The sequence below is a fragment of the Staurois parvus genome, unplaced genomic scaffold (assembly GCF_062004578.1).
Source record: "Staurois parvus isolate SC_StPar_1 unplaced genomic scaffold, SC_StPar_1.0 ptg000831l, whole genome shotgun sequence".
NCBI classification, from domain to species: domain Eukaryota; kingdom Metazoa; phylum Chordata; class Amphibia; order Anura; family Ranidae; genus Staurois; species Staurois parvus.
In genome coordinates, this window is record NW_028318627.1 from 174,574 (window position 1) to 187,554 (window position 12,981).

The 12,981-nt window shown below is 49.2% G+C and overlaps 1 protein-coding gene across 1 annotated transcript in view; it reads left to right on the plus strand.

Moving 5' to 3' along the window:
* LOC149443803 (protein mono-ADP-ribosyltransferase PARP15-like) overlaps positions 1-12,981 on the plus strand; it is a 148,616-nt gene that overhangs the window by 89,485 nt on the left and 46,150 nt on the right. Inside the window, exon 9 of the mRNA XM_089655261.1 lies at positions 2,009-2,183. Coding sequence (XP_089511387.1) covers positions 2,009-2,183 — 175 coding nt within the window. The remainder of the gene's footprint in view (positions 1-2,008; positions 2,184-12,981) is intronic.

Below are 12,981 nucleotides of genomic sequence, written 5' to 3' on the forward strand. Positions count from 1 at the left end.
GAGACCATTTAGCACTCGGCAAGAAGGAACAAAGAATTCACCTGCACATTTACTTTGAAAGACTTTATATATAATTTCATTTACTTTATTATATGCACGTGCACAATTTGTATATGCTTTTGCACAATGTGAATAGAGTGATCACAGTAACATAGAGGTGCAATATGGATTTATATACCATAGTACCTCTTAAGGCACTATCACTTTAGGATTATTTATTATATATGTCACCTGCATGTAGATTTCAATATATGCTTACTGTTATAGCCACTAGTCACAGTAATTTACAAATTGATATTGAAATTGAAATTGATATTTACCTTAGAAGTATAAGTCAAATATACTATTATATAGGAGCGCGGCGCAATCTATTTTATACCATTATATACACACTAGCAAGTGAGTCAGTGCAAGTGCCAGCGCACCCTATACACTTAATAAGAAGATTTTACTTAATGTTACTTATTGAACACCTCACTTCATAATAGCTCACAAGTATTCACTATCTATATGTTTTTAAGACATAACTGGACTAACCAGTTGAATTGAACCAAAAAATAATCACTTGCCACTCTTTTGCATGATAATCTACTCCAAACCTCAAAGGAGGAGTGATCGAAGAGGCGCCTAGGTGGCTTCCATCTGGCCACTCTACCATACAGGCCTGATTGGTGGAGTGCTGCAGAGATGGTTGTTCTTCTGGAAGGTTCTCCTCTAATCAGAGAAACACTGGAGCTCTTTCAGAATGACTTGGGGACCTCCCTGGCTAAGGCCCTTCTCCCTCGATCGCTCATTTTGGCCAGGTGGCTCGCTCTAGGAAGATTCCTGGTGGTTCCAAACTTCTTTCATTTATGGATGATGGAGGCCACTGTGCTCATTGGGACCTTCAATGCTGCAGAAATGTTTCTGTACCTTTCCCCCGATCTGTGCCATGATACAATCCTGTCTCGGAGGTCTACGGACAATTCCTTGGACTTCATGGCTTGGTTTGTGCTCTGATATGCACTGCTACCTGCGAGACCTTCTATAGACAGCTTTATGCCTTTCTTAATCATGTCCAATCAACTGAATGTCCCACAGGTGGACTCCAATCCACTGAATGTCCCACAGGTGGACTCCAATCAAGTTGTGGAAACATCTCAAGGATGATCAGTGGGAACAGGATGCACCAGAGCTCAATTTTGAGTGTCATGGCAAAGGCTGGGAATACTTTTATACATGTGTTTTTTTTTTATCTTTAATAAATTGCAAAGATTTCAAAACAAACTTCTTTCACGTTGTCATTATGGGGTATAATTTGTAGAATGTTGAGGAAAAAACTGAATTGAATCCATTTTGGAATAAAGCTGTAACATAACAAAATGTGGAAAAGTTAAGTGCTGTGAATACTTTCTGGATGCTCTGTATATCGACCTAGAGAACCAATTTGGATTTGTTTGTTATATTCTTATGTGAATACCAGGTGTGGACTGACTATTCGAGCACTCGGGCACTGCCTGAGGGCCCGGGGTCAGTAGGGGTCCCATGAAATGCCCCTGGTACCTTTTATAGGCTTTTTCGGGTGTTCTTTGAGTGTGGGCAAGGACACAGGGGCCCCATGATCCCCTATTGCCCGGGGGCCCCATGAATTGTCAGTCCGCCCCTGGTGAATACAATACAATATTACTATCTTAAGGGGATATGGCTTTGGTGTCCTTTTTCATGACCGCTTTAGGATGAAGGATCCACCAAAGGGTGTATAATCAGGGTTTAGGTTCAGGTTTGGTTATGACAGTATGGTGCAAACAACTGGGTGCTCCAATCACAGAATAATGACTGGCACTAGGAATGGGCAGACATAAACCTTCAATAGAATATTCCATCCATAACATCATGTTGGAGCTGTTTGATACTTGACCTGTCCATGTATTCTTCATAGACTATGTCTTGTATAGTGGGTGGAACATTCTGGAGCGTAGCTGGTAGACCAGTGTATAGATCTGAGCCTTGGTATGTCTTGTCCTCCCAGATTCTGCGTGTACAGAACATAGATCTCTGGACCCAGTACCAGGTGAAGAAGCAGAGCATAGACTCCAAAAACGGTTCCACCAACAATGAGAAGAAGCTTTTCCATGGGACCAACTTCAACTCCATCCAACATGTCAATCAACAAGGATTTAACAGAGGCTACGCAGGGAAACACGGTGAGAGGTTTCAGAGGAACAATTACAGCTTAAAGCTGAACTCCAGGAATTCAGCCACTTTGTAAAATGGTCCAGATTACTGAGGGAAAAGTCCTGTGAGGTGCATGCTACCCTGTGGACTTATCTCTTTAATTTACCATTTTTATTTTTGCTAGGCGCTGGGAGTACAGCTATTGCTTTACCTGTGGCTCCCCCCCAACACCTTCTGGTGGCATGCAGCTGCTCTGTCCACTCTGCCCAATCACAGAATGCTTTGTATTGTGTCAACCTATTCTCAATATACAAAGCCTTCTGAGAATGGACATCGGAGGAGAGGGGTGGGCAGAGCTGCTTCTGTGTGAGAAAGAAGCATCTCTCCTGTCAGAGCACCAGGAGTATAGAGATAGCTGTACACCTGGTACTCAGTAAAACGTAACCTCTAGTAATCTGGCACATTTTAGAAAGTGTCTGAATTCCTGGAGTTCAGCTTCAATAACAATCTCTGTATTATTTTAAAATAAAGTTCTGGATGTGTTTGTAAACGCAGAGAATTTATGTTTATATTGATAGCTATGTAGCGATGGTTCCCAAGGGAGCCGCTGGAAATATCTGTCCCCCTTACCTGTTTAGAGGCTGCACACCATGTTACCAGTCCCGGTATCTCAATGACAAACTCCAGTCCAAGGGTCTTTTTACTGTTTATCGTGGAGCACAGAGAAATGCAGGGAGGAGGGTTCAGGGTGCAGGATACCTGAGGACTGAGAATCTAGCAGAGACAGGACCTGCAAGGGCAGCCATGCAGTAATACACTCATTATTTTATTAGGTCCACCTTGCTAGTCCCGAGTTGTACCCCATTTTGCCTTCATTCTTTGTGGCATAGATTCAATGAGTTGGAAACATTCCTCAGAGATTTTGGTCCATATTGACATGATAGCATCACACAGTTGCTGCAGATTTGTCGGCTGCACATCCTTGAACCATTGATACAAGGCAGGATGGATCCACTACACCATGACACCACCACCAGCCTGAACCATTGATGCAAGGCAGGATGGATCCACCACACCATGACACCACCACCACCAGCCTGAACCATTGATACAAGGCAGGATGGATCCACCACACCATGACACCACCACCACCAGCCTGAACCATGGATACAAGGCAGGATGGATCCACCACACCATGACACCACCACCACCAGCCTGAACCGTTGATACAAGGCAGGATAGATCCACCACACCATGACACCACCACCACCAGCCTGAACCATTGATACAAGGCAGGATGGATCCACCTCACCATGACACCACCACCACCAGCCTGAACCATTGATACAAGGCAGGATGGATCCCCCACACCATGACACCACCACCAGCCTGAACCATGGATACAAGGCAGGATGGATCACCCACACCATGACACCACCACCAGCCTGAACCATTGATACAAGGATGGATGGAGATTTTTTATTTATGTATTAATGTCATACATATCCATCAAAACTTATGTATAAAAGTACAAAATATAAATAAATAAATACAAAACTCAACACAAAGGAAACTAAAAGGTCCCAACAGTCCCTGGGGGAAAAAAACTCAAACACAGCCGGAACGGCTCATAAATAAAAGTCCATAACCTGAAAGGAAAATCTAAAGGTATATACAATATGTACAGTACAAGGCCTATATGGCCGAGACCATATAATTAGGAGCCTTTATGGCTCAGATATAAACATAAACCATATTCAATTTCCATATTAAACCTGCCACTTATGGCCTATATGGCCTAAACCAGCAATGGGCAAACTACGGCCCGGCGGACCTTTTAATCCGGCCCGCGGAGCGTGGCAAACATTGGCTGTCAGGATGTGTGTAGGCGGGGCAGCGTGACGAACGTGAGGGGAGCTAGGCTCCTCTCACAGTCCGCCCTGAAGACCGGAACGGCGCGGGAACACGGCGAGAGGAACGCGCGGAGCAAAGGTAAGTGAATTGACACAGGGGGGACTTGGCTTACTACTTGGGGGGGAATAGTACTATGAGGGATGAATTACTATATGGGGGATGAATTACTATATGGGGGAGGAATTACTATGGGGGATGAATTACTATATGAGGGATGAATTACTATATGGGGGATGAATTACTATATGGGGAATGAATTACTATATGGGGGATGAATTACTATATGGGGGAGGAATTACTATGGGGGATGAATTACTATATGGGGGAGGAATTACTATATGGGGGATGAATTACTATATGGGGGATGAATTAATATGGGGAATGAATTACTATATGGGGGATGAATTACTATGGGGGATGAATTACTATATGGGGGATTAATTACTATGGGGGATGAATTACTATATGGGGGATGAATTAATATGGGGAATGAATTACTATATGGGGGATTAATTACTATGGGGAATGAATTACTATATGGGGGATTAATTACTATGGGGGATGAATTACTATATGAGGGATGAATTAATATGGGGAATGAATTACTATGGGGGAGGAATTACTATGGGTGATGAATTACTATATGGGGGATGAATTACTATATGGGGGATGAATTACTATATGGGGGATGAATTACTATGGGGGATGAATTACTATATGGGGGATTAATTACTATGGGGGATGAATTACTATATGGGGGATGAATTACTATGGGGGATGAATTACTATGGGGGATAAATTACTATATGGGGGATGAATTACTATATGGGGATGAATTACTATGGGGGATGAATTACTATATGGGGGATGAATTACTATGGGGGATGAATTACTATATGGGGGATGAATTACTATATGGGGATGAATTACTATGGGGGATGTATTACTATATGGGGGATGAATTACTATATGGGGGATGAATTACTATATGGGGGATTAATTACTATGCTTACTATGGGGGAATATTACTATACTTACTATGGATGACATATACACATCATTCATCTACTCTTGGTCCGGCCCCCGGGTCCAATATATGAACCCATTGCGGCCCTCAAGTCAAAAAGTTTGCCCACCCCTGGCCTAAACTATACACAAAAAAAACACCTAACCACACTATTACACTACAGGGGAGGGCTAAGGAACCCGCAGATCTTCCACGTCTGACCCCCTACAACCTACCATGCAAAAGGCTACCAAAAGGATCCGAACAAAAAATCTAAGGAGTGCAGAAGGCAGAAACTAGGGACAGATCCCACCACCTGAGATCAACAGACCGCAGCAACAGGCTTGATGTTCCTCCACGCCTCCATCCAAGCTCTGAGTCGCAGCCTGTATTTCTCAAGACCCCGAATTTTCCCCACCTCACCAAGGATGTCACTCACCACCACCTGAACAGGGAGGACCTTCTGCCGAATGGAGACCTGACACCGTGCCATCCAAGTGTAATAACGGACAACTAAGCTGACTAAAAACAAGGTGTCCAAATCAAAACCCATGCGACGCTCGAATGCTTCGTACACCCACTCCGCATACGACATGCGATGGAGGAAAGGAACACCCAGAGCCCCTCCCACCTGTTTATACACCTCTACGTTAAAGGGGCACTGAAGCAAGAAGTGGTCCATAGTCTCCACTTCACCCCCACACTCCGACCTTGGGAAACCACGGTCATCCGGAGGACGGTACTTCAGGTTACCCCTCACGTAGAGCCTGCCGTGGAAGGCGAGCCAGGCCTGGTCCCGCAACTTCAGGGGGATCCGCTCCAGATTTATCAACCGCAAACCCTCCCTCATAACATGGCCCAGGCAATCTCTCAAGGCCAGCGGCGCATGGAAAGCAGATGCCACAATCCTCTCACCCAGGAGCCTCCTAGGGAGGGACCAGACCTCCTCCGCAGTCACATGCCACCGCGGAGTAACTTCAGGCACGGGGCCGCATAAGCCGGGAGCTTACCATGCTTGACCCGCAGGCTTCTCACTGGCCCGCCACTCTCCCAACTGCGCAGAAAGGGTCCAAACCAGATCCGGAACAGTCCTACCCATGCAGGCGGTCTCTCTGCCAGCATTTTACCAAAGTTATGTTTCAAGAACATCAGAGAGAAAAAGACCACCGGGTTGACCATACCTAGGCCACCCTCCCGCCTGGATGAGTAAGTCACGTCCCTCTTGACGAAGTTCAGCATATTCCCCCATAACATCTGGAAGAAACAGCTATAGATCCTCGCATAGAGCGATTCTGGCAAGAGGCAAACGAAGCTGACGTATAAAAAGACTGGGAGCAGGAAAGTCTTGATCAAGTCAACCCTTTCCCTCAAGGAGAGCCGCCACCCCTTCCAGCATCTCACTTTGACCTCGGCATCCGACAGCTTGGATTCCCAATTTTGCTTGCTGTAATCAGCAGGGCCAAAATTGATGCCCAACACTTTGATGTTCGGCTGAGGCACCGGGAAGGCGCCCGGGAGTGAAAAGCTCTCACCCTCCCTGCCCATCCAGAGAACTTCACATTTGTCCTGATTGACTTTGGAACCTGATGCCTCGGCATACTGATCCATCACTGAAACCACCTCCTGCGCCTCCTCTGGTCCAGAAATGAAAACAGAAACGTCATCAGTAGAGATGAGCGGATTGAACATGGCGAAGTGGAATTCGTTTCGAAGTTTGGGAAATATTCGATTCACGACGAATCCGAAGATTAGCCAACTTCGGATGCGCGAATCGAATTTCCCCAAAAATGGCGGCGACATGTGTGGCGACGGAGCGGGGATCTCTGGGAAGGCGCGCAGACAAGGCGCGCTGACCCATAATGCATTCATTCATGACATGTGATCGCATTAGCCAATCAGCAGCCAGCCAGCACTGTGTAATGGTGGAGCTATAAATCGCGGCCATCTTAGAATTCTCCATTAGCCTCCGGTCATTCAAGAGAGACAGACCTGTCTGTATGAAGGGACAGAGTTAGGGCCACAGAGACTTTAGGGCCACAGAATCGTTACTCAGGGACACAGAATGGTTACTTAGGGACACAGAATCGTTACACAGGGACACAGAATTGTTACTCAGGGACACAGAATTGTTACTCAGGGACACAGAATCGTTACTCAGGGACAGACACAGAATTGTTACTCAGGGACACAGAATTGTTACTGAGGGACACAGAATCGTTACTCAGGGACACAGAATCGTTACTCAGGGACACAGAATCGTTACTCAGGGACACAGAATTGTTACTCAGGGACACAGAATTGTTACTCAGGGACAAACACAGAATTGTTACTCAGGGACAGACACAGAATTGTTACTCAGGGACACAGAATTGTTACTCAGGGACACAGAATCGTTACTGAGGGACACAGAATCGTTACTCAGGGACACAGAATCGTTACTCAGGGACACAGAATTGTTACTCAGGGACACAGAATTGTTACTCAGGGACACATAATTGTTACTGAGGGACACAGAATCGTTACTGAGGGACACAGAATCGTTACTCAGGGACACAGAATTGTTACTCAGGGACACAGAATTGTTACTGAGGGACACAGAATCGTTACTCAGGGACACAGAATCGTTACTCAAGGACACAGAATTGTTACTCAGGGACACAGAATTGTTACTGAGGGACACAGAATTGTTACTCAGGGACACAGAATTGTTACTCAGGGACACAGAATCGTTACTCAGGGACAGACACAGAATTGTTACTCAGGGACACAGAATTGTTACTGAGGGACACAGAATTGTTGCTCAGGGACACAGAATTGTTACTCAGGGACAGACACAGAATTGTTACTCAGGGACAGACACAGAATTGTTACTGAGGGACACAGAATCGTTACTGAGGGACACAGAATCGTTACTCAGGGACACAGAATCGTTACTCAAGGACACAGAATTGTTACTCAGGGACACAGAATCGTTACACAGGGACACAGAATCGTTACTCAGGGACACAGAATTGTTACTCAGGGAAAGACACAGAATTGTTACTCAGGGACACAGAATTGTTACTCAGGGACACAGAATTGTTACTCAGGGACACAGAATCGTTACTCAGGGACACAGAATTGTTACTCAGGGACACAGAATCGTTACTGAGGGACACAGAATCGTTACTCAGGGACACAGAATTGTTACTCAGGGACACAGAATTGTTACTCAGGGACACAGAATCGTTACGTTATTTTTGGGGTGCTTATAGAATTAAAGAATATGTCAGACAACACGCAGAGGAGTGGCAGAGGAGGCAATGTTTCAGGAGCGAGCAGACGTGGCAGCAGAGGAAGGGGTCGAGGCAGCACTAGTCGCAGCCAGAGGCCAGTGCTCCCGGTGTCATCCAGCGGTCGTGTCTCCACCGACAACCCTGCCGTCATCGATTGGTTGGCTCGGTCGTCTTCCTCTTCCCAGGTCACCTCTGACACCTACAGCCAACGGTCGGTGTGTACGTCAGACACAACCGTTAGTTGGCATGGCCCGGGAGCAAGCCCACTGAAATCACGTGTCCTCTACCTGCCCCTGTCCTTTGCTGTTCCCTCACCAAGCGAAGTATCGCATGCTGTGGGCTCAGCCCCACTGTACAGTGAGGAAGAGCTAACAGAGGGCGGTCAGGAACGGGGGGAGACATCCGCCTCTTCAGCAGCCAGGCGAAGAAGTACTGGCGAGGAGAGTGGCTCGGTAGCCGCTCTAGAGACAGGTCTGTCTCCTGACCCACACGCAGCCGAGGGGGCTAGTAGTGAGGCGGAGACCCTAATTGATGATGATGAGGCTGATCGCACTTGGCAGCCTCGTCGTCATCAGGCTATTGCTTCCACATCATCAGGAGAAGAGGGTGCCAGCTTGGCAGCGAGCAAAACAGTCGGTGGGTTGCCCAGGAGGCAGCAGGGTCGCAGCAGTGTCAGTGGAGGCAAACGGCCACGGAGTAGAGCACCAGCTCCACTGCAGCCTACCACCACGGCCAGTAGTGGTGCCGGTGTGCACGGAGGAAGTAGCAGTCAGCCAGTGAGGAGTAGCGGGGGCAAAGTTTCATACTCGGCGGTGTGGCAATTCTTCGTCAAGCCGCCCGAGGAAGTAAACGTAGCCGTATGTCGACTATGTGGCCAGAAAGTCAAGCGTGGCCAGGGGGCCCATGTTGGGACTACAGCGTTGCGTCAGCATATGCAGCGTCGCCATTCGGTGGCCTGGGAAAACCGTGATAAAGATACGGCGGTTCTGCCTGCCCCAGCCCCCGCTCCATCACCCGCTCCGTTACTTGCTCCGTCACCCGACGTCAATCGCCCTCTATCAGCCAGTCAAGGGTCCAACACCTCTGCTGAGGGGAGTTGTCGCTCGTTGGCATCTTCCGCTCGTTCAGATGCTCCTTCTCCTGCTACTCCTCTTCACGGATTCCGTCAGCAGTCTTTCTTGGAATCCGTTTCCAAGAGACAACAGTTTGCGAGCACGCACCCGACGGTGCAAAAGCTGAACGTCCTCCTGTCCAAGTTGCTGGTGCTGCAGTCCCTCCCTTTCCAACTGGTGGACTCAGCACCTTTCAGAGAAATGATGGCTTGTGCCGAGCCGCGGTGGAGAGTGCCAAGCCGGCATTTCTTCGCCAAAAAGGCAGTGCCAGCCCTGCATTCACATGTAGAAGAGATGGTGGGCCAGTCTTTGAGCATGTCGGTCTCTGCCAAAGTGCACGGCAGCGCCGACGTATGGAGCTGTAACTACGGTCAGGGACAGTACATGTCATTTACGGCCCACTGGGTGAACGTTGTGCCGGCACAGCCGCACCAGCAACTTGGACAGGTCACGCCGCTTTTGCCTCCACATTTGCACGTCCTTGGTCCAGCAAAGATGTCCGCCTCTACCACCTCTTCTTCCGCCGTGTCCTCAGCCTCAGTTAAATGCTGTTAACAATGGCTGGTCAGGGTGCGGTAGACGTGGCGCACAGATCTAAACGCCACATGACCCCTGTGGGGGCAGGACAGGAAGAAGAGGAGGAGGTAGAGGAGGACATTGGTGCTCAGGAATTATTGAGTGAAATGGGTGGTTTTTCCACTCAGCGGACAGGAGTGGAGGAGCAGAAGCATCTGGTAGAGGAGGAGGAGGAGACAGAGGACCCAGACACACCGTGGCAGTATGCTGTGGAGATGGAGGCAGGGAGTCCCTCGCATTCCTTGGCACAAATGGCCCATAGCATGCTCGGTTGCTTGCGTAGCGACAGCCGAATAATAACCATCAGACAGAGGGATGACTTTTGGCTGTCCACCTTGTTGGACCCTCGCTACCGTTCAAAAATGGTGGCCTTTTTCACACCTGCTGAGAGGGAGGCCAAAATTACGTACTATAAAAACCACCTATGTAGTCAGTTGGTCTCTGCCTTTCTGCGCCAACGTCCATCCTGAGACACTGTGGGCCCTGTGCGCTCGCGTTCCGCTGCCATGGCAGCAGGGGATGGGTGGGGTGGTAGGAGCAGTGGCAGCTCCACCAGCAGCGGCTGCCTTAGTCTGCAGTCGATGATGAGTAGCTTTCTTCACCAGCGCAGTGAGGAAACTACTAACCAGCCGCAGCAGCAGCAGCTTCAGGTGGACCTGGAGCAGGACCTCAAACAACAGGCTCGGGCCTACTTGGACAGCACCCTGCCAACCGAGGTAGACAATCCCCTTGACTACTGGGCAACGAAACTTGACCTTTGGCCCCAACTAGCTGAATTTGCCCTTGAAAGGCTGTCATGCCCGGCCAGTAGCGTGGCATCGGAGCGCGTGTTTAGTGCGGCAGGAGGTATTGTAACTCCACGGAGGACACGACTGTCCACCCAAAGTGTGGAGAGACTCACGTTTGTGAAAATGAATCAGGCGTGGATTAGTCTGGATTTCAAACCACCAGTTCCTGACACAACTGACTAAATCCGCCATGAATCATGCCCCAAACATGTTATTATTTTTAACATAGGCCTCTGTATGGCATTCAATTTAAGCTGCTTACGCTTCGCCACTCTGCCATGGGCCCCTGTACCGCCTCCTCTTGCTGCTGCCAGGTCCAGAGTGTGTCATGGGTCCCTGTACGGCCTCCCATTGCTGCTGACTTCATCGCCAGACTCTGCCATGTGCCACTTTCAGGTCTCCTTACACTGTTGGTGGGTTCCATTTTGTGATAGGGTGCTGTATGGCCTTCCATTGCTGCTGCCTCCACCGCCACCCTGCGCCATGTGCCTCTGTCGTCTGCTCACGCTGCTGACGGCTTACGCTTTTTAACCGAGGCCTGTGTTTGGCTTCCGAATACTGCTGCATCCACCGCCACCCTGCGCCATGTGTCTCTGTCATCTGCTCACGCTGCTGACGGCTTCCGCTTTTTAACCTAGGCCTGCGTATGGCTTCCGAATACTGCTGCCTCCACCGCCACCCTGCGCCATGTGCCTCTGTCGTCTGCTCACGCTGCTGACGGCTTCCGCTTTTTAACCTAGGCCTGTGTATGGCTTCAGAATAATGCTGCCTACACCGCCACCCTGCGCCATGTGCCTCTGTCTGCTCACGCTGCTGCCAGGTCCATACTGATTCATGGCCCCCTGTACCGGCTCCTCATGAACGTGGTTCAGCGGGTTTGCATCACTTAACGGCAAATCGTTGACAAACGCTGGGACGTTCAGTGTTGTGCGCATTAAGCCAGACACCAAAGGGCAGCACAGACCTGTTATTACTCGCTCAAGCATGGCTGAACAAAACCAGTCTCTACCACAAATTGGACCCAGACCTGCCCAGGGTCTCGTAAGTAGATTGCACGGAGGAGTAGAGTTCGTTATTGGAATTAACTGTGAGGGACTTTTAAACCTAGGCCTGTGTATGGCCTTCAATTGAAGCTGCTTCTGCTCCGCCACTCTGCCATTGGACTCTTGATAGTCGACGACTATCAAGAGTCCAATGGCAGAGTGGCGGAGCAGAAGCAGCTTCAATTGAAGGCCATACACAGGCCTAGGTTTAAAAGTCCCTCACAGTTAATTCCAATAACGAACTCTACTCCTCCGTGCAATCTACTTACGAGACCCTGGGCAGGTCTGGGTCCAATTTGTGGTAGAGACTGGTTTTGTTCAGCCATGCTTGAGCGAGTAATAACAGGTCTGTGCTGCCCTTTGGTGTCTGGCTTAATGCGCACAACACTGAACGTCCCAGCGTTTGTCAACGATTTGCCGTTAAGTGATGCAAACCCGCTGAACCACGTTCATGAGGAGCCGGTACAGGGGGCCATGAATCAGTATGGACCTGGTAGCAGCGTGAGCAGACGACAGAGGCACATGGCGCATGGTGGCGGTGGAGGCAGCAGTATTCGGAAGCCATACGCAGGCCTATGTTAAAAAGCGGAAGCCGTCAGCAGCGTGAGCAGACGACAGAGGCACATGGCGCAGAGTGGCGGTGGATGCAGCAGTATTCGGAAGCCAAACACAGGCCTCGGTTAAAAAGCGTAAGCCGTCAGCAGCGTGAGCAGACGACAGAGGCACATGGCGCAGGGTGGCGGTGGAGGCAGCAGCAATGGAAGGCCATACAGCACCCTATGACAAAATGGAACCCACCAACAGTGTAAGGAGACCTGAAAGTGGCACATGGCAGAGTCTGGCGATGAAGTCAGCAGCAATGGGAGGCCGTACAGGGACCCATGACACACTCTGGACCTGGCAGCAGCAAGAGGAGGCGGTACAGGGGCCCATGGCAGAGTGGCGAAGCGTAAGCAGCTTAAATTGAAGGCCATACAGAGGCCTATGTTAAAAAGTCCCCCCAGCAGCAGCGTGGGGAGACGACTATTAGCCTCCTCATGCTGCTGCCAGGTCCAGAGTGTGTCATGGGTCCCTGTACGGCCTCCCATTGCTGCTGTCTCCATCGCCACACTC